The 24,768-nt window shown below is 42.5% G+C and overlaps 1 protein-coding gene across 1 annotated transcript; it reads right to left on the reverse strand.

Moving 5' to 3' along the window:
• Positions 1 to 10,843: 10,843 nt before the first annotated feature.
• LOC306658918 (histone acetyltransferase KAT2B-like) lies at positions 10,844 to 22,592 on the reverse strand (the record flags this gene model as incomplete). Its single annotated transcript, XM_079136213.1, is given in 5 exon segments — positions 10,844 to 12,718; positions 12,722 to 13,875; positions 13,878 to 14,165; positions 14,168 to 14,762; positions 22,245 to 22,592. Coding segments are annotated over 5 exon segments (2,856 nt in total). The 3' UTR covers positions 10,844 to 12,247.
• Positions 22,593 to 24,768: the final 2,176 nt, after the last annotated feature.

Below are 24,768 nucleotides of genomic sequence, written 5' to 3' on the forward strand. Positions count from 1 at the left end.
AATTGTGTATGTCCTCCTCGTTCAGTTTAGGCAATTCATATGTCTCTAGAAACCTGTTGATGCCTTCAAAATTTTCTATTTTGTTGGAGTATAGATTTTCAAAATAGCTTCTAATTATGTTTTGTATTTCAATCCTGTCTGTTGTGATATTTCCTTGTTCATTCCGAATTTTAGTGATTTGGGTTTTCTCTCGTCTTCTCTTTGTTAGTGTGGCTAAAGGTTTATCAATTTTGTTTATTTTTTCGAAGAACCAACTATTTATTTTGTCAATTTTTTGTATTGTTTCTTTTGTTTCAATTTCATTGATTTCAGCTCTGAGTTTAACTATTTCCTGTCTTCTACTACTTTTGGTGCTGTTCTGTTCTTCTTTTTCTAGGGCTTTGAGCTGTAGTGTTAGGTCGTTTATTTGTTGAGTTTTACTTCTTTTATTAAATGCGCTCCATGAAATAAATTTCCCTCTAAGTACTGCTTTCATAGTGTCCCAGAGATTTTGATATGATGTTTCTTTGTTCTCATTTACCTCTAAGAATTTTTTAATTTCCTTCCTAATATCTTCTGTTATCCATTCATCATATAATAGCATATTGTTTAATCTCCAGATGTTGGAATAGTTTCTGTGTTTTACTCTTTCATTTATTTCTAACTTCAATCCATTATGATCTGATAGAATACATGGTAGTGTCTCTATCTTCTTGTATTTGCTAACATTAGCTTTGTGGCATAATATATGGTCTATTTTAGAGAAGGATCCATGTGCTGCTGAGAAGAAAGTGTATTCGCTCTTGGTTGGATGGTATATTCTATAAATGTCCGTTAAGTCTAAATTATTGATTGTGTTATTGAGATCTATGGTTTCTTTGTTCAATTTTTGTCTGGAAGATCTGTCCAGTGGTGAGAGAGGCGTGTTAAAATCACCTAGTATTATTGTGTTATGGTCTATTTGGTTTCTGAAATTGAGAAGGATTTGTTTGACATACATGGATGAGCCACTGTTTGGGGCATAGATGTTTATGATTGTTATATCTTGCTGATTTATGCTTCCCTTAAGCAGTATGCAATGACCTTCTTTATCCCTTCTGACTAACTTTGGCTTGAAGTCCACATTATCTGAAATGAGGATGGATACTCCAGCTTTTTTGCTGAGTCCATGTGCATGGTATGTTTTTCCCCATCCTTTCACCTTTAGTCTATGGGTATCTTTTTCTATGAGGTGAGTCTCTTGCAGGCAACATATTGTTGGATCTTTCTTTTTAATCCAATCTGCCAGTCTATGTCTTTTGATTGATGAATTCAGGCCATTAACATTCAGAGTTATTATAGAGATATGATTTGGTTTCCTGGTCATTTGGTTCATTTTTTAAATTTTATTTATTTATTTGTTTGACACAACTTGTTTCCTCCTTTATTTGACAATTCCTTTAGGATAATTCCTCCCTTTGCTGATTTGCTTCTTTGTTTTTCATCTCTTCCTCATGGAATATTTTGCTGAGAATGTTCTGTAATGCTGGCTTTCTTTTTGTAAATTCTTTTAGCTTTTGTTTATCATGGAAGGATTTTATTTCATCGTCAAATTTGAAGGTAAGTTTTGCTGGGTATAAGATTCTTGGTTGGCATCCATTTTCTTTCAGGGCTTGAAAAATGTTGTTCCAGGCCCTTCTAGCTTTTAGGGTCTGGATTGAAAAATCTGCTGATATGCGTATTGGTTTCCCCCTGAATGTAATTTGGTTCTTTTCTCTCACAGCCTTTAAAATTCTGTCTTTATTTTGTATGTTAGGTATTTTCATTATAATGTGCCTTGGTGTGGGTCTGTTGTAATTTTGTGTATTTGGAGTCCTATAAGCCTCTTGAACTTGATTTTCCATTTCATTCTTCAGATTTGGGAAATTTTCTGATATTATTTCATTGAATAAATTGTTCATTCCTTTGGCTTGTTTCTCTAGGCCTTCCTCAATCCCAATAATTCTTAAATTTGGCCTTTTCATGATATCCCATAGTTCTTGTAGATTCTGTTCATGATTTCTTACCATCTTCTCTGTTTGTTCAGCTTTGTTTTCAAGGTTAAATATTTTGTCTTCAATGTCTGAGGTTCTGTCTTCCAGGTGTTCTATCCTATTGGATATGCTTTCTATGGAGTTCTTAATTTGGTTTATTGTTTCCTTCATGTCAAGGATTTCTGTTTGGTTTTTTTTCAATATCTCTAACTCTTTATTGAAATGATCTTTTGCTTCCTGTATTTGCTCTTTTAACTGTCGATTGGTGCGATCAATCAATGCTTGCATTTGCTCTTTCATCTCATCATTCAGTGCGTGCATTTGCTCTTTCATCTCATCGTTTGCTTCTCTGATCATTTTAATTATGTACATTCTGAACTCCTTTTCTGTCATTTCTTCTGCCATGCTGTCACTGGGTTTTATTGATGTAACATCTAGATTTGTTTGCAGCATTTTCTTTCCTTGTTTTCTCATATTGTTCAGGTATCATAGGACCGCTGAGATATTGCAGATTTCCTCTATTGACTTACAATGTCCCTGAAGATTTCTATATATATCCCCCCTTAGCCTTCAGTAGGCTGAAGTCTTGGAGGAAGTTGATAATGCGGTGCTCCACAAGGAAGCTGCCTCTCTAGGAGTGGTGGCCTTCAGGTGGGGTATAATCCCTGCTAGTGGGCAGAGGTGCCTCCACTTGTTGACCAATGGTCATCCAAAGGGGACCTAGGCTGTGGGCTGAGGCAAGGCCTGTTTGGGCCTGAGTCTCTGGTTTTACCGTCCTTGTGGGGAAACCTCACCCGGCAGGGAAGACTCACCCGGTGGGGAGGTCTCGCTGGTCAGTTCCCTCCTAGAGGTTCCCCTCAATTTACAGCTACTGCCTGGGCTGGGCTGCCTTCCTCTGCAAAGTTCCCAGGGGCCCGGCCCTACCTCCTGGGCCTGGGAGCCTCACCCTTTGCAGATGACTCTCCTTAGGCTGCCCTTCCTCAGAGAATCTGCCCGCAGGCCTGGAACCTTCGCTCCGCCCTAAGCCTGTCTCTGTGCGGCTCTTCCACCAAGAAGCCTCCTAGATCCTGGGACCCTGCTCTGCACCTAATCGCCTGGCTATGCGGCCCCTCCTCTGAGCAGCCACCTGGGGCCCTGTACAATCGCTCTGAATCCCAGAGACCCGCCACATGCCTCTTCCTCCAGACAGCCGCCCAGTATTCCGGTGCGGTCACTAGGAGTCCAAGAAACTCACTGCGTGCCTCCACCTCCACCAACCACCCGTAGCCCTGGGCAATCAATCACTCCAAGTCGAAGTGACCCTTCCCGTTCCTCCTCCTTCTCCAGATAACCCCCCGGGTGTTCAGGAGCGGACGCTCTGAGTGGCTCTGAGTCCACGTGACCCGCAGCACGGGTCCTCTGGGCAACCGCCCGGAGCTCTGGTGCGGCCACTCAAGACCAAGCGTCCCACCACGCTTCTCCTCCAGGCAGCCCCCTTGTGTTCAGGAGCTGTCACTTTAAGTCCAAACAACTCACCACTCGCCTTCTCCTCTGAGCAGCTGCCTGGAGCGCTAATGCAGTCACTGTAAGTCCAAACGACCCGCCACGCTCCTCCTCCTCCTCCTCCTCCTCCTCCTCCGGACAGGCCCCAGGGTTCAGAAGTGGTCTGAGTCCAAACAGCTCGCCACACAGCCCCTCCTCTGGCAACCACCTGTAGCTCTGGTGTAGTCACCCCGAATCCAAGCGGCCGCGCTCCTCTTCCTCCTCCTCGTCCTCAGGGCAGGCCCCGGGGTTCAGAAGCGTCGTTCTGAGTCCAAACAGCTCGCTGTGCAGCTTCTCCTCTGGCAACCGCCTGTAGCTCTGGTGCAGTCACTCCAAATCCAAGTGGCCACGCTCCTCCTCCTCCTCCTCAGCGCAGGCCCCGGTGTCCTGAGTCCACACAGCTCTCCTCGCCACTCCTCCCCTGGGCAGCCGCCGGAGCCCCAGTGGTTGCTCCGAGTTCCAGCGCTGTGCCGAGCGGCCTCCTTTAGGCGCTCCCAGTTGTCGGAGTTCACTGCTCCAGCAGGGGGAGGGGCGTCTTGCCGGCAGCTCTACTTCACAAAGTTCCCTGCGTTCCGGGACCACCGTCCCATCTGGGATGCCTTCCCAAGGGGTGAGGGTCACCCGGCTGCTTTGAGTTGGTCCCAAGCGTCTCAATATCTCCTCTTTTGAATCCTGAGTCCTGGAGCAACATGAAATGCAGCCACCCTCTAGGCCGCCATCTTGAAACTCCCCTATCTGGGTTTTCTTTAGGTTGTATTACTGTTGTTTGTTTTCTTCCTTCTGAGTTTAGGATCCAGCCTCATGCCTCATCCACATCTGGTGGGTGCTTTGCCACTTTGTGACACCTACAGCGTAGGTGAGAGAAATTTCATCTTACTCCAACCGAAACAGTCCCACTCAAACCTTGGGAAGATATTCCAACTTAAAGAACAGGAGAAAGAAAAACTCCCAGCCTATATGTCTCCATGTAGGTTTGGTATCGATAGAGGGGACTAAAATCCAGTCTCTGAACCCTCAACCCCATAGCCAGAGCAGAGAAATGACACGACTGTTGTGGACAGTGCACCGAGGTGGTACCTCAGCCTAGGTCTCTCCCATAACCTTGCAGATAGCACATTATTGACAAGGTTGAAGGTGTGACCATGGAGGGTGCATCCAAGAGACTCCACTGTCTACAACGCTCTTGTCACCAAAGTGACTCCACTCTTGCAAGATCTACAAAGAAAGTGGGTCTCTCAGGCTCCATCAGTACACACTGGCAAAATTCATGAATCAGCCACAGAAGACAGGGAAACTACACTACAAACTCCACTTGGAAATAATTTCAACACTACACAACAAACCAATAGCTCAGGACACTTGGAGGTTATTCCCTAAGATGACCCTCACATAAATGTGGAAGAGATATATGCCCCACCCCCAGATGCACAACTCTTAACACAGAAATAGGAGAAAGATGAAAAGGCCAGGAAACATGACTCCTCCAAGAGTTTGTAACTCTCTAGTAACTGATTTCAAAGATACTGCTGTGGGTGAAATGCCAGAAAAAAAATTCAAAAGAATGTTTAAATCGTTGATTAATTCAAAGAGGATACAAATAAATAGTTGAATAAATTAAGGAAAACGACACAGGATATAAAAGAGCAATTAAATAGAGATTCTGAAAAGGAATCGAACAGAAATCTTGAATTAAAGATTTCAAAAAATTCAATTGAAGTCACACCTGTAGACTAGACCAAGTTGGGGGGAAAACATCAGAGCTGAAGATGATGATGAAATGTCACATTAAGACAGTAACAACAACAACAAAAATATAAACAAGAAGGAACAGAACACGCAAGACTCAGGACACAATGAAGAAACCAAGTTTAAGGTTTATGTCTGGGACTGTAGCTCAATGGCAGGGCACTTGCCTAGCATGTGTGAGGCACTGGGGTCGATCCTTAGCACCACATTAAAAATAAACAAAGGCTTTCTGTCCATCTACAACTACAAAAAAAAAAAATCACAGGTATAGACAATGGAATAGAGATACAGGCTATAAGAAATGCACACTTATTCAGTGAAATCATAGAAGAAAATTTCTCAAATATTGGGAAAGGTATGGAAAGCCAGATACAGGAAGCATTTAGAACCCCAATAGACATGACCAGAAAAGAACCTCTCCATATTGTATCATATAAAACTGTCAAAAGTATATTGAAAACTATAAACGAGAAGCGCTAAATGAGAAGGGTCACAGCAATTATAATGTAAACTTGTCAGAACATAGCAGATTTCTTAACAGAAACTTTCAAGGCCAGGATGACCACCCTATCCATCCACTTTCCAATTTTTTTTTTTTGTTTGTTCTTTTCTTTTCAATTTAGGGTTTGAACTATTCTATTTCATGCTGCCCTGGCCTTGAGGAGAAGGGATCTGGGAGTGGGAAGTAAGAAGAGGAAAGAAAAGGAAGTGGGGCAACTGGATAGGATTCAAGTATGATGTACTATATAGGGAAGTGTCACAGCAAAATCTACTAATTTGTGCAAACAATAGGAGTCAACTTTTATAGTAAAAAAGAATATCTGTTTTTATAACAAGTCCAATTTGCTATAATGTCACTATAAACACTGTTGGCATCAGCTGCTGCCAGTATTCTGTTCCCCCCACACCATTGTACAACCCAGATTGTCAACCTGCGAACATCCTAGCCAGCCATTGATCCAGATTGTCAGCCTGCAAACATTCTTGTCATTGGTTCTTTGTTATTAGCCTGTGAAATTTGACTTACTTAAGAATAGCTCCACTACCATTCTCTTTCTCTCTCCCTTGCTATCACTCTTGCTCTCTCTCTCTCTCTCTCTCTCTCACCCTGCTGTCAGACACTCTGCCTGTCCGCTTAATAAAATCTCTTGTGTGAGTTCCCGAGTTTGGATTAGTTTCTGGGTGCTTTCATTGGTACTGTGACTCAGATGGGCTCTTCTATTGCCACTTAGGCGAATGGAATCCCATCTCTCACTTCAAATACGCCCCCAGATGCTAGTCTTACCTTCCATTTGCCCTGGTGCTCTCCTCCACATCCAGACACTGACTTCAGATTGGTGAGTTTCCCCCTAGGTCGACTTAAACACTCCTCTGCTGACCTGAGACATGAACGTTGATCATCTGGCACCCTTGAGGTGGTTGAGGAGTGGGGGTTCCCCAAGCCATGACTTTTACAGTTATGGCTGGCCCCCTTAGTTGACCTTATCTAACTGACGGGTCCCCAATCTTTATGGTGGAGAATCTCTCTCAGGGTTGAGGCTTCTCTTCACTCTCTCTCTCAAAAATCCTGATGTCAGGTCCTCAACTCTCTTGGCTTTTGCCCGGCACACACTGATGTTTGGGTGACGACCCAATCACTGTGCTGCCTTCTTGTCTCCAGCCAACTAGTCTGTAACCTCCGGATGCCTTGGACACTGACTCAGCTGTAACAGTCTCCACCATGGGATCTGAGTCCTCCATTCTGGCAGATTAACCCCTGGATTGTCTACTAGACAATCTTAAACCCCTTTACCTGATCCCCAGCCTAAAACCACCAAAACTTATCTTATAGATAATCAATCCAAAATGGCCACATAATGGCGTACAACTGCTATGAGCAAGTGGGCATATGGAAAGGGATTCCTTATCTTCAAGTTTTCTCTTTCTTGCACACTAAACCTGATCTTTGCTCTTCCTGCAAACCCAAACACCTCTTTTTGGCTTCTTCTCCCCCTATTAATCTCTCCTCCTCCTCCAGCTTTGACTCAGCTAACAAACCACCCCCATACCAGTCCCCTGTGGCAGAGGACCCTCTGGCCCCTGCTCCTCCATCTCCTTGGCCCCATTCTGTTTCTTCTTCTGTTCCCCTGCCCAACCCACCCAGTCCTCCTGCCACAAGGTCCCACGCACATATTCTAGCCTCCCCAAAGGGGGTGGCTGGTGTGGAGGGAGGAACCCTAAACAGCCCAATCATAATGAGAATGATATAGCAGCCCCATTCCTCAAAAGAAGTGGGAGATAATGTTTCATAATTTTCTACATCCAAACCTGACTTGATTACCAATGAGGAAAAAGGGTTAAAAAGCCGTAGGCAATTTCCCCTGCTTAGCCTTGCTGAAGCCTACATTGGAATGTAGACTGCAGCAGGCTCAGCAAGGGATCAACCTGAAACTAAAAAAAAAAAAAATGTCCATTTTAAACTTCTCCTTGCTGCAGCACAGACCTCTCTCTCTCTCTCTCTCTCTCTCTCTCTCTCTCTCTCTCTCTCTCTCCCCCTCCGCCTCTCTCCCCCTCTCTCTGTCTTTCTCTTTCATGAACTCTCATGCTATAATTAATTATCATTTTTTTCTTCTAGGACTCCTGTTTTGTTTTGTTTTTCTTATATGCTGTATTTTTCAAGCTCACAATTTTGATCCTACATACCTAGGTTATTCAGTTCTATTTTTATTCAACTCTAGAGTTATTTTTGAGCATCTGTTACATTGCAATGGAGATTCACCTATAAAAAGCTACAAGACCTTTGCTTTTGTGTTATGGGTATATCTTGTTGTGTGATATTGTGTTGTCTGTCTATATATGTGTGTCTAAATATAGTGCTCATGAATTAAAATTTAAAAATGAATCCATATACTTTTAATTCACATGGTTTAAAAGGGGTCAACTTTATTGGGTAAACAAATGAAGGTGAAATGTCTTTGAAATTACTTACCTCACAAGTCTCCAGGTAGTCAAATTAATAAGATGTTGATGTCTATAAAATGTCTAATATCAATTGTTTCTAGGACTTTTCTTCAACAGGAAAGAGACAGCAGTTACTGTTCAATACATTTGTCTGATATTTTGGTTTTTTAATTAGATTTGACATGTATGGGATTACTCCAATGTGTTTGTAAGAGACATCTGATTAATTTACAAAGTTAAAATGCTAACTCCTTAAAAAATTGCTTTGGGTCATTACTAAAAACAAGGTTAGTAAGACTAAGTCCTACCAGGTATAATTCTATATACAAAGGAATCCAAAAATTTCACCTGTGTTTCAATCAGAGTACTGTACATAACAAAATATTTCATCTTAATTTATCTAAATTCAGAAATTTCATGAGTTGTTTCAGAATGTGAACAACAAAAAAATTAAAGATTGTAGGTACAAAAATATATTTAGTAGAAGGGGAAAAAGATGTTTTTCTTTAGTATCAAGCACCTGGCAAGAAAAGAGCATGTTCCTATAAAGCCATAAGTCTTTCCTGGCTCTCCCCTGAGAATCCAAAGGGAAGCATTGTGTGCAAGTTCATCAAGAATTTAAATCCAAGCTAACTTTAGTATGTCACTTCAAACATGAGGTCAAACTTAATTCTCTCTTTCTATCTTTAAAATGTAAACTATGTAGAAGTTACCCTTGTCTCTAATTACAGAAGAGAAAAAAATTTTTTTTCCAGAATGTAGCTCTTCTGTGAAATCATTACACATTCACTCAAAGATGGTTACTTTGGATTATGCAAAAGGGAGAAGAAAATGTTTTTGGGTAGGAAAGTCTTTCTGTGATGAAACCTGGGATGGGATCCATGGTCATTGCCTGCTGGCTCCCCCCTTATAGGGATCCAAGCTGCCTTGACTGTGCCCCCTCCTCTCTGGCCAAAATTCACCATAGGGAATTTCTGCTTCTTGCTGTTGCCGACCTCCTGGCCCACCACCACCATTCAACTCTGGACAGCCTTCCCTCTATTGGTGGTGAGTCCTGAGAGCTCTTCTGTGGTGGCCCTGAACACACACACTCTCTCTCTCTCTCCAAAACCCCCAGTGCTGGGTCAGGGTCTCCCTTGGCTTCGGCTGTAGAGCTGTCAGGGATGGTGATGACCCTCACTGATGGTCTGCTCCTATGTGGGAAATCAGAAAGGTTGTAGGAATGCCCCGTCCTCTCCCGTTTCCCTTCTCCAGGCTCCTGAGGACTCTTAGCCATGGGCTCTGCCCAATCTAAAATTCTCTGTGACCCACACCCCCTTGGCTGTCTCTTCAAAAATATTCAGCCTCTCCATTTCACTCCAGATCTCAAACCTCTCAGGCTCATTTTCCATTGCAACACAGTCTGACCCCGATGTAAGTGAGACTCATCTTGGTCAGAGAATGGGACTTATACAACTTCTTTCACTGCAGCATCAAGTGGGTAGAGATTCCCTGTGTGCAAATCTTCTCTTCTCTTTACTCTTGCCCCTCTTTGTATCAATAATAATAATATTTGGGATTTATTTATATCATTTAATGTTCTATAACAGGACCTGTTAGAACCTGATTTGTTTAGAGGTTAATATCCTGAAACATGAAAGCATTTTGCCACTTTGCACCCCAAAAGGAAAATTTAAAGCTCTCTCAGACTTTCCTTGATTTATATTTTGGATGTCATATCATTGTGTTAACTAACATTCACGTAGACTCAGGAAACAATACATGTAAACTTTGTAAAATGATGTTTAAAGAGGAGGCAAAGATCAACTCAGAACCAGAATACTGCAGGCTGGGGAGATAGCTCAGTTGGTAGAGTGCTTGCCTCACAAGCACAAGGCCCTGGGTTTAATCCCCAGCACTGCAAAAAACAAAACAAAACAAAACAAAACAAAACAAAACAAAACTAGAATACTTTACCTAAGATTTGTAAAGAACCCTGCCTTACATGAGATAAGACTCTGCCTCCCACCCTGCTGCATGTCAGAATGGCTCCAAAATAAGCCAGACTTCAGCTTATTTAAAGTTATATTCAAAAGATTGGTTTTTTTTGTTGTAAAATTACTGTGATCTCAAATAGGGGATATAATGTATAGCTCAGTCAAAATTCAAGATGGCTATTACACAAACTAAATGTTTTACTCTTGTTAATTCTATTTTATATTTTCCTTGTAAACTCTATAACTGTTGCCCGATTAATGTTTTGCAGAAGTACTGCTTCAAGAACAAATGACCTAAGTTAGTTTGAGATAATAAACCATCACCTATAGGACAGATAAGATAATGTAGACCCCAATTAAATAAAAGGGGGCAAATGACTGTAAAGTCATAAACATTAAAGTTATAGCCTAGTACTTTATAACTGGTGAGACTAGCTTGCTGGATGTTTAAGATCAAACTTAGAGATTGAGATTAAAATATGGGGGCCAAGAAAACCGGTATTTGACCCTTGACCTCTGAGTAAGCCTGAACCCAGGGAGTGGGAGAGCTTCTCTAAGGAGTTTTGCAACTCTGGGCCACATGACCTCCCAATAAGGGAGATTGATGAGACCTCTAGAGAATGAGAAGCCAATTAGTGCACCTGCTGCAGAGGAGGGTCATTGACTTCCAACTTAATAGCCATTTGCAGGATTTTTTTTTCCTTCATGCAGATTATTTCTGACTGTTTTTAATGACTACTGATGACCCATTTTAATTTATGCTGATAGAAAACATAAGTTAAATACATTTTTAAAACCTTGTCCTTTACAAAATCAGTTTATAAATTTGCATCATAAAAATTAGTGTCAAAACCATCCAGATGGCCTTCATTTATATGGTTGTATATTAGTTGGTTTTCCCAGAGTTGGGGTGGCAGATGTCCCACTTTTCTATGTAGTGTAATCAGTAAATAAAACCGAGCACTAAGCTGGAATCCCAAGACAGGTTAGTTAGTAAAACTGTGTGATGGATTTTAGTGGGATAGAACCCTGGACCTATACAACAATGTGGCTGTTAAAATACTGACAGCAAACTTTGGTGTGAACTTAATTCACCTCAAAAAATAAACATAATCTGGAGATCCAAAAGGACAATGGTTCACATATTCATTATTTTATGGGACTGTGTGTGTCACAAATGAGGAAAAAATTCTCATTTATTGGAGCAAGGACTCACCAAATAGATGTATCAACTACACATCTTTTCCTATTAAAGCACATTGATTTGATCTCAAGTGTTTTTCAAGTGTATGCTTTTGTGGCCTAGGAAATTACCTTTTGGAACTTATGGCCTGCATAAGCTAAGTCAAACATGATGTTACATTTTTATGTAGAGAAAAGAATTATTAAAATAGTGGTTATGCACTCACAAATTTGTTGTAGGTACACAATTATCAAAACCCCAGATGCTTATAAAAAGTTTGCATTATTTAGAATTTGTTCCTTAGGAATCACAGCAGTTTGCTTTTGTGAAACTGCATTTTTCAGAACTGCTCAAAGCACCTCATCTAGATGAGTGTTTGAAAAATATATATATAAAAAGTCTTCGACGAGACTTCAAACATCACATATTTCACCTTTTATGGGCTCTTTATCATGTATCCCTTCCTTAAAGTCCTTCAGAATAAAATAAAAATAAACTCTCACAATCATTAGAAAAAAATGGAAACATTCACGGTCTGAAAATTTTCTAGATTCCCCCAAATCTTGGTACTATGTGCAATTTCCTCACATACAGGTTTTGAGGAAACCCCTGATCATCTATCATGGAATAGTTGGCTAATGGACATGCCATAGAAAATTTACATAATAGTAGTAAAACAGATTAAAATCTATTACACAAAATAAAAATGTTCTATGACTTCAATTTAAATACATATCTGAAAGCTAAAAGGAGGTTTTCTTGTTTTTCAAAAGTGCTAATTATTACATTTACAAGTCTCTTCAACACATCATCCAATTCTTTAAAAAACTAAACCACCTTGCTTTAGGCACACTGCTCAATGAGTTTCTAAGAAGCAGAGGGAAAAGAAATCACTTGTCAACTAATCCAGCTTCCTTAATTTTACTGAAGAAGAATTTTTCCAGGATATTGGCACATTTGTAGTATTTACTCTCAGGGGGGTTGTACTCTTTGCAATTGGTAAAGACTCGCTGTAAGTCTGCCATGAATAATTTCTTAGACACGTAGTACCTATTCTTGAGGCGTTCACTCATGGTTTTCAGATCCATGGGGAACCTTATAACTTCATAATATCCCGGAGCTTCTGTTCTCTTCACAGGTTCCATGAAGGGCCAAGCGCTTTGATGGCTCTTCACCTGCTGGAGGATGCTCTTGAGTGTGCTGTACAGTTGGTCAGGGTCTTTGGGCTCTTTACTTTTCTCTTTTCCACTTGGTTTCCAGCCTGTCTCTCTAATTCCAGGAATGCTTTCTATAGGAATCTGTCGAACTCCATCTTTAAAACATGAAAGTCCAGGGTAGACTTTACGAATCTGGGCCTGTTTTCATTCTATTAGCTTTTTAATTATCTCCTTCTGCTTTTTAATAATGACAGAAAATTCTGTGTATGGAATTCGGGGATTTAGTTCACATCCCATCAAAGTGGCACCTTCGTAATCCTTGATATAGCCCACGTATTTGGTTTTAGGTATTTTAATTTCTTTGGAGAAACCCTGTTTCTTGAAGTATCCGATTGCATATTCATCTGCATATGTGAGGAAGTTCAGGATGTCATGTTTTATATGATATTCTTTCAAATGATTCATCAGGTGTGTTCCATAGCCCTTGACTTGCTCATTTGAGGTTACAGCACAGAAAACAATCTCTGTGAATCCTTGGGATGGGAACATACGGAAACAGATACCACCAATAACGCGGCCATCTTTAATTAAAGCAAGGGTTTTGTGTTTCGGGTCAAAGACAAGCCGTGTAATATATTCTTTTGGCATTCGGGGCAGCTGATGAGAGAACACGTTTTGTAAGCCAACCAGCCACATCAGGATCTTCTTGTTTGGTTTCTGGTTCAAGGAATTGCCAATCACGTGAAATTCAATTACACCCCTCCGTTCTTCCAGCCTTGCTGCCTCGTCCCTGGCTGAATGTGCCGACAGAAAATTGGTCTCTGGTCCGAGCATTGCTGCAGGGTCTGTGATGGTAGACATGACCTCATTGATCAATTCCATAGGAATATCCCCCATAACTCGGGGTCTCTTGACCTCCTCCCGAACGTGAGAGTCATTCATTTTCCTCTTTTCTCCTGGGTTTGGCTCAAGCCCAGAAGAGGCTTTGCAAGCAGGACTGGTGCTCCCTCCATTTGGCTGCTCAAGGGAAGATGAGTTTGAATTGTATGAAACTGTCCCAGCCACAGGAGGTGAATTGATAACTGTTTGGATTCCTAGCTGGCTGGTTCTGGAAGAAGCTGAGAGAAAATCCTGATCCCAGATGGGAGAGTTTTGACTATAAACTTCTTCCTCTAACATGGACAGAAACTTTGGGAAATGGGTGAGGATTAGAGTTCGTTTCTCAAGAGGCAGTTTGTCTTTTTCCTGTCTTGCTTGTTCCAGGAGCTGTTGCCTCATGACAGTGAAGACTGAGCGAAGCAATGTTCTCCCGAACACCTGGGTGGTTTCGTACCGAGGTAGACTGTCACAGAACTGTGGCCATTGCAGTAACACAGCCACCTTGTGTAGTTCTCTTTGTAGCCAGAAATATCGTTGGGAGATCGCAGTCTTCGCTGAGATGGAGCCTCCAGATGCCAATAGTTGATGCGGTTTAGGAACATTTTGGCCAACTCAACAATTGTTTGCCTTTCTTTTGATGGTAGGTGACTAAATTTGTACTGTACAAAGTTATTCACACCCTGCTCAATACTAGGTTTTTCAAATGGAGGCTTCTTTTCCAAAGAGCCTTCAACCACAGGTTTTCCTCTTTGTAAAACAGATTTTTCTATCTCTTCAAGAGCTTGAAGAGATAGAAATAAACTTGTTTGGTATCTGCATCTTCTTCCTTGTGGATGCAGGTAAAGAGATATTCCACATCCAACACTATTCCCAGGAGTCTGTTCATTTCTTCCTCTGACACATTCTCCAGGTGGGAAACATGAGCAGCTAGGGCATGGCTACAACTCTGGCAGGATTCCGTTAGACTGACAATGATTTGCTGCAGATCGGCTCTGGGGGCAGTGGGAGAGGGGTTGGGGTTTTTCCAGCCATTACATTTACAGGATTCCTCGGCCTTGCAGGCGGAGTACACTCCGAGTTTCTCCAGTTTCTTGGCCCGCGGGGCGGAGCGCAGCTGAGCCTTCTTCACCGCGATTCGGGCGGAGCCACCGCCTCCCGGTCCTTCGGCCGTGCCCGCCGCAGCCACTGCCGTCGCCCGACCGCAGGCGCCCGAGCCCCCGGCGGCAGCGGCACACGGGGAGCCCTGCGGCGGCGCGGGCGGCAGCGCTGCGGGCGGAGGGGGCAGCGCCCCGGGCCCGGCCCCTGCCCGGGCTCCTGCCCCGCAGCCTCCCGGCCCGGCCCCGCCAGCCTCGGACACGCCGCCCCAGAGCTCGGCAGGAGGCGCGAGTGTCAGGCGCCACCGCCGCCAGGGTCTCCCCGGTTTTTTTGTTTTGTTTTGTTTTGTTTTTTTGTTTTTTTGTTTTTTTGTTTTTGTTTTTGTTTTTTTTTTTTTTTTAGAGACAGGGTTTCAATGAATTGCTTAGTGCCTCACTTTTGCTGAGGCTGGCTTTGAACTTGTGATCCTTGTGTCTCATCCTCCTGAGGTATGCACCACCAAGCCTGACTAGCATATCCTCTTAATATTGGCTTTACAGGGGCTGGGGTTGTGGCTCAGTGGTAGAGCACTTGCCTAGCATGTGTGAGGCACTCGGTTTGATCCTCAGCACTGCATAAAAATAAATATATAAATAAAATAAAGGTATTGCATCCATCTACAATAAAAAGTATTTCTAAAAATATTGACTTTACAGCTGATACATGCTATGCTTAATCTCTGGATAATGCAATGGAACTCCTCTACAGTAATTTGTAGGCATTTGCCCCACAAGATATTAACACCTATAATATATTCAGGAATGGGGGTTATGAACACTGGGTAGAGATGGGTGGTAGTCGTCCAAGCTCCAGAGTCAACATTAAGTCTTGGACTCTCACTCTTTCCCCACCTTATCCATCAATAGCAGTTACCTGGCCGAAAATTTGTCAGGATTACTATATATCAATGTATATTCAATCCCCGTGTCCACCAATGCTGTTACATTCTAAATATTTTTTGAAGACCAATGTACTGACAAGTCTATATATGACCTCCAGTCCAGAGACTTGTCTTGAGCCCTTCACTTTTTTTTCTTGGCCCCTGAACTTTTTTTTTTTTTTTTTTTTTACAAGGGATTGAATCTAGGGGCACTTAACCCCTGAGCCACATCCCCAGCAATTTTTTTTTTTTTTTAGATTCAAGATATTTTTTTAACAGCTACCACAAACTGTGAGATAGCTCAATTAGATTACCAAGTACAAAATCAACATACAAAAATCAGTAGTTTACATACATTCAATCTTTTGGAAGACTTAATGGAAGAAGAGATTTTATATATAACAGTAACAAAAATATATTAATATGTTTGTCCATAAAAATGTGAGCCCTATTAAAAATAAAAATTAAAATACCACTGAAGCCAAAAAATAGCTTTTCTACAAATAGAAGGACCATATTATTGTGTAAATTAATTTGTAAATTTAACAATCTCAATGAAAACTTACCAGTTTTAAGCTGTATCACCTGATGCTAAATTTAGTGGAAAAAATAAACATAGAAGTGGGACCAGCACTAAAACCCATTAAGGCATTTTTAAAAGCCTAAATAATTTAAGAGTATCATACTGGTCTATTAGCAAAACAGAATGCCCAGATGTAAGTACACTCAGATACATATAGAAATTGAATATATAAAAAGGACATCATCTCAAATCACAGGGAAAAAGAAGTAGTCATTAAATGTTGCAGGGATAAGTAAAGTAATATCCCTGCCTTATTTTATATACCATGATAAATTCCATATGTACCAAAGATTTTTTAAATAACACAACCACTAAATAATAACAAGAAAACTTGAAATTTTTTTCTTTGCAAATCTGGAGTTAGCAAGAACTATCTAACCTTTCATGACTCAAAATGTTCAAGTCATAAATTATTTCACTGGTACTTTTTGTTACACAAAAATCAATGTTTTTATGTAAAAAAAGCATCATAAACTTTTAAAAGAAGACAACTAAGGGAGATATTTACAGCTCATATCACAAAGAGCTATCCTTCCTAACATATAACTTGACACAATCATAATCCCTTGAAAACATTGAAAAAGGAAATAAAATTTGCTATTAATAAATAACAAGATAGCTCATTCATTAAAAAAGAGAAATGTAAATTAAAACTGTAAATGAAAGACCATTTTCTCTCTCTCCATTGGCAAAAATCCAAAGTTAGCTAACTTATGTTACTGATAGGACTCTGGAGGGGAAAGCATTTTCTCATGCATTCTGACAGAGGTGTGTGAAAGTCATCCAAAACTATTGTGTTGTGGTCTATTTGGTTCCTGGGACTGAAAAGGATTTGTTTGACATACGTGGAGGCGCCTTGTTTGGGGCATTATGTCTTCCTGATTTATGGTTCCCTTAAGCAGTATGAAATGTCCTTCTTTATCCCTTCTGACTAACTTTGGCTTAAAGTCCACTTTATCTAAGGATAGAAATCCCCACTTTTTTAGTGAGTCAGTGTGCATGGTATGCTTTTTCCCATCTTTTCACCTTTAGTCTGTGGATCTTTTTCTATGAGATGAGTCTCTTGAAGGCAGCATATTGTTGGGTCTTCTTTTTAATCCATTCTGCCAGTCTATGTCTTTTGATCAATGATTTAAGGTCATTAACATTCAGGATTATAATTGAGATATGATTTGTATTCCTGGTCATTTTGACTAATTTTCAGTTTTTAACTTGGCTTGGTTTCCCCTGTGGTTGGCTTTTCCTTTAGGATGGTTCCTCCCTTTGCTGACCTACATTGTTGTTTTTCATTTCCTCCTCATGGAATATTTTGCTGAGAATATTCTGTAGCACAAGTTTTCCATTTGTAAATTCATTTAACTTTTGATTATCATGGAAGGATTTTATTTCATCATCAAATCTGAAGTTTAGTTTTGCCTGGGTATAAGATTCTTGGTTGGCAACTGTGTTCTTTCAGAGCTTGAAATATGTTGTTCCAGGCCCTTCTAACTTTTAGGGTCTAGGCTTAGAAATCTGCTGATATCTGTATTGGTTTTCCACTATATATGATAATATGATGCTTTTCTCTTGCAGCCTTTAAAATTCCATCTTTATTTTGCAAAACCTTTTCTTTAAGAGGAGATCAATATTAGCAGTACCCAATTCAGACACTATGCAATCCTAGACCAAATAGCCCCTATGAGGACAATAACAAAATTGTCATAATAAACAGAATGAGTTCAAATATTATCTTCAGTATAACAAACGGATTTCAATAAGGTCTGCAATTTCTAATGGAGGACAAAGAGGATGCAGAGGGATGTAGGATGTAGCTGTTAATGGGATAAGAAAAGAATATACAGAAGTTCTAGATAATAGAAAGGGTGAGAGTGTAATCAAAAGAAATTGGATGTTAGCATGCAAAAAGGGAGAAAGAGACTCTGAGGGAACAGGTAAACAAAAGGAAAAGAGAGCCAAAAGAAGTAAAGAAATAAAAACTTAAAATTGTTCAACAAGGAGAAGAAAGAAAATCTACAGTATAACAGTCATATAGTATTCAAACCTCCCAGTCTTTAGTAGCCTGATGCATGAGAGGTACCTGACAATGAGCTTCAAGTCTCCAGCAGACATCCCAGGATGGGATTTGCCCCACCTAAAGATCGGAGCTATGGCTTCCAGGATTATCCAAGATGGCCGCTCTGGCTTCGAAATGTGTTCGCAAATGGGGAGCTGCAGTTTGGGGTGTGGACGTGGTCGGCTGGAGGTCCTGGAGGCGGGGTGCGGTTGGTCAGGCAGGAGTCCTGGAGGTCAGGTGTGATTGGTGTGGTTGTGGGATCCTGGAGGCCAGGTGCAAAATCAGTTGGTCTGGGCTGCTGGTGATAGGACGCAGTTAGTTGGTCTGGGGGTCCTGGCAGCAGGGAGCAATCAGTCGAGGTGAGGGCCCCAGAGGCAGGGAGTGATCGTTTGGGCTGAGGGATCCTGGAGATGAGGCTCAGTCCGTCCGGCCAGGGGTCCTACGGGGCCTGGCTGTTGTCTCAAAATGGCAGCAGCCACCTATAACCAAACCTGCAGGTACTGTAACAGTGACCTTCCAGGCAACAGCAGGCAGCTGGTGCTCCACTAGCGGTCTGTGGTCAGTCTGCTGGCAGCTGTCGGACGATCGGGAGGTGAACCTCGGGTGGTGGGTGATGGGTATGTGAAAGGCAGGCGATGGACAGGCAAGAGGCAGGCAAATGGCGGATGATAGGCGCCTGACAGTGAGCAATCTGCACTCAAAAAAGGCGTTGATATGCTGGCAGACTGCAGGTGATTACAGTAGACAAATGGGGTAAACAGCAGAGGATCAATAAGCAGCAAAAACTGCCTCATCAAGAAATAGACATCCTCTGCTTGAAACCAGAGTTACGGAGTGACAAGGAACACAGCCTCCCTCTAGTCCGCCATCTTGGATGTCCCCTCCATCTTTATTTTGAATTGAATAGGTCGTTCATTCCTTTGGTTTGTATCTCTGTCTTCCTCAATTCTGATAATTCTTGAATGTGGTCTTTTCATGATATCCCATAGTTCTTGGAGGTTCCATTCATGATTTATTTCCATCTTCTCTGGTCTACTTTATTTTCAAGATTAAATATTTTGTCTTTATTGTCTGAGTTTCTGTCTTCCAAGTGACCTAGTCTATAGGTGATGTTTGAGTTTTTTATTTGGTTTATTGTTTCCTTTATTTCAAGGATTTCTGTTTTTTTTTTGTTGTTGTTGTTGTTTGTTTGTTTGTTTTTTTCAGAATCTCTATCTCTTTGTTGAAATGATCTTTTGCTTCCTACAGTTGCTCTTTTAACTGTTTAATGGCTTAATGGAACAGTCGTTCATTGCCTGTATTTGGTCTCTTATCTCATTCTTTGCTTCACAGATCATTTTAATTAAGTATGTTCTTAACTGCCTTTCTGATATTTCTTCTACCATGCTGTCATTGGATTCTATTAATGTATAATCTCCATTTGTTTGCAACATTTTCTTCCCTTTTTTCATGTTATTCACCTATCTTCGCCTCTAGCAGTGCAGATCTGGGGTATTTCAGTTTCCCCCCTATAGACTTATACTGACCCTGCAGGTTTCCAAAACCTCTTCTTTAAGGGGGAGATCAATATTAGCAGCACCCAGTACAGACAATATGCAGCCCTAAATCAAACGGCCCCTATGAAGACATTAACAATGTTGTTATAATAAACAGAGAGGATGCGTTCAATTATTATCAACAGTATAACCAATAGACTTGCAATGAGGTCACCAATTTCTAATGGTGGACAAGGAGGATGGGGAGGGGTGTAGGATGTAACTGTTAATGGGATAAGAAAAGAGTATATAGAAATACTAGATCAGGCTGGGGACATAGCTCAGTTGGTAGAGTGATTGCCTAGCATGCACAAGGTCTTGGGTTCATTCCCCAGCACTACCAAAAAAAATAAAATAAAGTAGTACTAGATTGTAGGAAGAGCTCTACCTGAAAGTGGAATCAGAAGAAGTTGATTGTTAGCGTGAGAAAAGGGAGAAACTCTGAGGAAACAGGTAAACAAAAGGAAAATAGAGAAAGAAAAATAAATACTTAAAAATTTAAAAAGAAGAAGAAAAAAAACCTACAAGAGTCATTTTATTCAAACCTCCCAGTCTTCTACTGAAGACAGATGCATGAGAAGTATCTGACAATGAGACTTCAGTCTCCAGCAGGCATCTCAGGGTGGGATTGGCCCCATCTAAAGATGGCTGCTTCCATTTCCAGTATAATCCAAGATGGCTGCACTGTCTTCCAAACGTGTTGGTAAATGGGGAGCTACAGCGTGGGGTGTGGGCACCTAGTCCATGTGGGGTGCGGTTGGTCAAGCCAGGGGGCCCTGCAGGTCCTGGTTGTTGTCCCAAAATGGCTGCAGCCACATGTAACCAAACCTGTGGGTACTGTGACAGTGGACTTCCAGGCAACAGCAGGCAGCTGGTGATTCAATGGTGGTCTATAGGCAGTTGGCAGGTGAACTTCCGGGTGGGTGATAAGTAGGTGAAAGGGAGGCGATCGGCAGGCAAGAGGCGGGGAAATAGGCAAATGGCGGGTGATAGGCGGCAGTCGGTGAGTGATCTGCACTCAAAAAGTAGTCAGTATGCTGGCAGACTGCCAGTGATGGAGGTGGACAAATGGGGTAAACAGCAAGGGATCCACGAGCAGCAAAGACTGCCTCACAGAGAAACATTTTCCTCTGCTTGAAACCTGAGTTACGTAGCGACAAGAACATAGCCTCTCTCTAATCTGCCATCTTGGATCTCAAGGAACCAGTTTATGCTCCCCCAGCACTTTTTATATTTTATTTAGAAACAAGGTCTCACTGAGTCACTTAAGCCTTGCTAAGTTGCCGAGGCTGACTTTGATCCTCCTGTCTCAGCCTCCTGAGCCACTGGGACCACAGGTGTGTGCCACCATGCGGTGGTAGATACCTGAACCTTGACTCCTCCCATACCCAAGGGCTCAAAGACTCCTCAGGGAGAGTTGTGAGCTCTACCTTCATCACCTCTCCTAATAGGAGAGGCTTGTCTCTGTCTCTTTTTGGAGTAGGAGTCCATTCTTCCTTTTTCTCTCCCTTTTATCTACTATCAGTTGTGCTTCTTCCTGGATGGGCAGTGTGGGAAGCTGTGTATGAATTTTGGGTTTGTTTGAGTCATCATAAGGCAGGGAAGCTGCTTTCCTGGGAACTACTGGGTGAAATTCCCTGGTTTGAGAAAGCCCAGATCATGCTGGTGCCCTGCCTTAGCTCACAACCCGAAGTTCAAATGCAGCTGCTGGTGATGGGCATAATCTGCCAAGCCCCAAACAACTTGTTTTCCTCATTTTCATCCTGTTTTCCTGAAGAAGCTCCTCTCTGAATCCCTTTGATGTGTTTCACTATAAATAAAGCATTCCTGGGTTTTTCTCTTGGTTATGATGAGATCCATCAGGTCTCTTCCACCTGTCAATGCCTCTGCTTCAAATAATTTCTCATCTTTTGTGTTTCTTTTTAAAAAAAATTTTTTTTAGTTATCAATGAACCTTTTATTCATTTATATGTGGTACTGAGAATATTTATATGTGGTACTAGCAGTGCCTCACACCAGCCAGGCAGGCTCTCTACCACTGAGTGCCCCCTCTCCCCATTTTAAAGAGCATTACAATGAAATTTTAAGATACCTTTATTTTTATGTGGTGCTGAGGATTGAACCCAGTGCCTCACATTTGCCAGGCAAGCGCTCTACCACTGAGCAACACCCACAGCCCTCGTGTTTATTTCTTAATTTTACTTTTCTAGCTTTTATTTCCAGCCAGCCCACACTTCCAATGATTACCTACTCCCTCCCCAAGCAGGCCATGGCCAAGAAGGCAGCCCACTGATGGGGACCACACTGATACCGGAGCACCACAGGAGGATGGAGGAGCTGTGATCCACACCGTGTCCCTCATCTGGGCAGTAAAAGTCGCACTGTCTGGTCCTGGGAAAGGCTGCTCATAAATAGCTTGTTTCAACCCCAGTTCCCAAAAGAAGCTCTGGAGTTCTTCCACAGAGGCCCAGGGGCCTGGGCAGAGGAATATCTCCTGAATTTGTCCACATATTGTGAGTGGCAAGAAGCAGCCAAGCTATTACTGACCGCTTTCATCAGTGGTGGTGGCATGTAGTCACTGACCTAAAGTAGGGTGAGCAGTTGCCGGAGCCATTTTAGCCAATTCTAGACCATTCCACATTATCCCGTCTGCCTCAGTGTCCCACAGCAGAGCAGCCATGCAGGTACATTTTTATTTTCTGCCTGAAATTGGACCCCAGGTCCACCAGCTGTGTGGCAGGTATCATGGTGGTGTGCAGATATTCCTCCTGAGCTGGGAGCAGATCTGGATCCTCCCCCTCAGGCTTCTTCTGCTGGGTCTTGAACTTTTGGACCATCACCAGTCTAGCTTCCGCTATATTTTTATCTTCTGCCTCGTCTTCTGAGTCACTGGAACTAATGGACTCCCTGAGTGGATCCTGCACCTGAAGTCTCCAGTTTTTACTAGTCTCCAATGTGCTCATAGGGGCTCTGTGCCCATAATGTTCCCTCAGTTCCACATAGCAGCATGCCATGACCTGCAGGTGCTCATCTGTAAGTTCCAAGAGCTAGGACAGCACATCCTTGCGTCAGCCTGCCCTGAAGTTACAGTTCTCTCTAGTTTTAACTCTACCTGTCCTCTGAGCTGAGCCTGAGTGGCAGCACTTCAGAGCTCACAGCGGGGGCCCTGCCACCCTGCAGTGGCTTTGTTTGTTTCTTGGGCTTTACCTCCACTACTTTAGTTTCCTTTCTCCTTACCACTGTGGCTGCTCTGGATGCTGTTTTCAACACTTGCAGCACAGTTGGTTCTTCCCTCTTCAGGGTGTCCCCCATCTCACATGGTGATTCCCACCCTTCCGATAGGAAAGCCACCTCAAACCACATCAACTCTGTGGCCAGCCTGGGATTTCCCTTGTAGATTTTATGCTCTTTCTCAACTCCGGTGTCAACAAGTTCCCCTCTAGGATCCTGGTGGCTACATCAAATTTTCCACCCCAGGGCTGCAAAGGCCTCAAGCATCCTGTTTACTAATCCCTAAAAGAGAACCCAGAGGACACAGCAGCGGTTTTGTACATTTTATTACTCACTCCTTGGTGGTGTGGGAGAGAATACAATGGAGGGCCACACTGTGCGTGCAGGTGGGGAAGGATATAGTACAGGCTGCATGCACATTGCACAGGTGACTTTCTTAAAATGTTTTATGAGCACATTCCTTTACTTACAACCAGGGTCACTCTGTTCAGATTCTCTCCCAAGGCCTAGAGATAAGGGGAGTGGCCAGATTCCTGCCTTACCACATACATTCTTTTAGAGACCTTCTTATCTCACTCTAAGCTTTCCTGGGCACTGATTAATGTTCAACCCAAAGGGACCACGGGCAGCGTACTCACTGCGTGTGGCTAAAGCTAGGAGGCCCAGCTGCCAAAGTAGAGTGCGGCTGCCTCTGGAATCATGGCTGAGGGTAGAAGTATGTACACCTGTGAACTTAAAAATTGCCGTAACTTTTGCCGGGCGTAGTGGTGTGTGCCTGTAATCCTATCCACTCAGGAGGCTGAGGCAAGGGGGATCAAAGTTCAAAGCCAGCCTCATCAACTTAGCAAGGCACTAAGCAACTTAACAAGACCTATCTCTAAATAAATCATAGGAGTTGGAGCGGGGCCGGCCCCGCGACCGCGTCTGCTCGCCGAGCTGCTGCCGCCAGGCGGACGCGCGGAGCTGGGGGCGGCGCGGCGGGAGGCGGAAGGAGAAGCGGCTCCTGCAGGCGGTGGCGCTGGTGCTGGCGGCCCTGGTCCTCCTGCCCAACGTGGGGCTCTGGGCTCTGTACCGCGAACGGCAGCCCGACGGCACCCCCGGGGATTCTGGGGCAGCGGTGGCCCCGGCGGCAGGACAGCCTGAAGATTTTCAGACCTCCCAGGTACTCTGATTATGGACCAAAAACCAGTAGGAGAACTGGCTTATGGTAAAACATTCTCAAGAAGCATCACAACAGGTATGAAGACCAATGGAATAGAATAGAAGATGCAGAGACAAACTCACGTAAATGCAGTTACCTTGGGCTGGGCTTGTGACTCAGTGGTAGAGCACTTGCCTAGCACTTATGAGGCACTGGGTTTGATCCTCAGCACCACATAAAAATGAATAAATAAAATATATTGTGTCCATCTACAACTAAAAACAATTTTTTAAAATGCATACTAGACAAAGGCATCAAAAACGTACATTGGAGAAAAGATAGCCTCATCAACAAATTATGCTGAGAAAACTGGAAATCAATGTGTAGCAGAATGAAGTTTAACCCCTATCTTTCACCCTGCAGAAAACTCAACTCAAAGTGATATTAGACCAGAAACTGCACCTACTAGATGAAAATGTAGGCCCAATACTCCCAACATGTCAACTCAGTGCAGGAAGTAAAATAAAAAATCAATAAATGGGATGGCATCAAACTAAAAAGCTTCTTCACAGCAAAGGAAATAATCAAGAGCATGAAGAGAGAGCCGACATAATGGGAGAAAATCTTTTCAACCCCCACCTCAGATAGGGTGTTAGTTTCCAGAATATACAAAGAACTCAGAAAACTTAACATCAAAAAAAAAAAAAGAAAAGAAAAGAAACCCAAATAACCCAATCAATAAATGGGCAAAGGAACTGAACAGGCACTTCACAGAAGAAGAAATATGATTGGTCAACAAATATATGAAAAACGTTCAA

Source organism: Sciurus vulgaris (genome assembly GCF_902686455.1).
Source record: "Sciurus vulgaris genome assembly, chromosome: 4".
Lineage (NCBI taxonomy): Eukaryota > Metazoa > Chordata > Mammalia > Rodentia > Sciuridae > Sciurus > Sciurus vulgaris.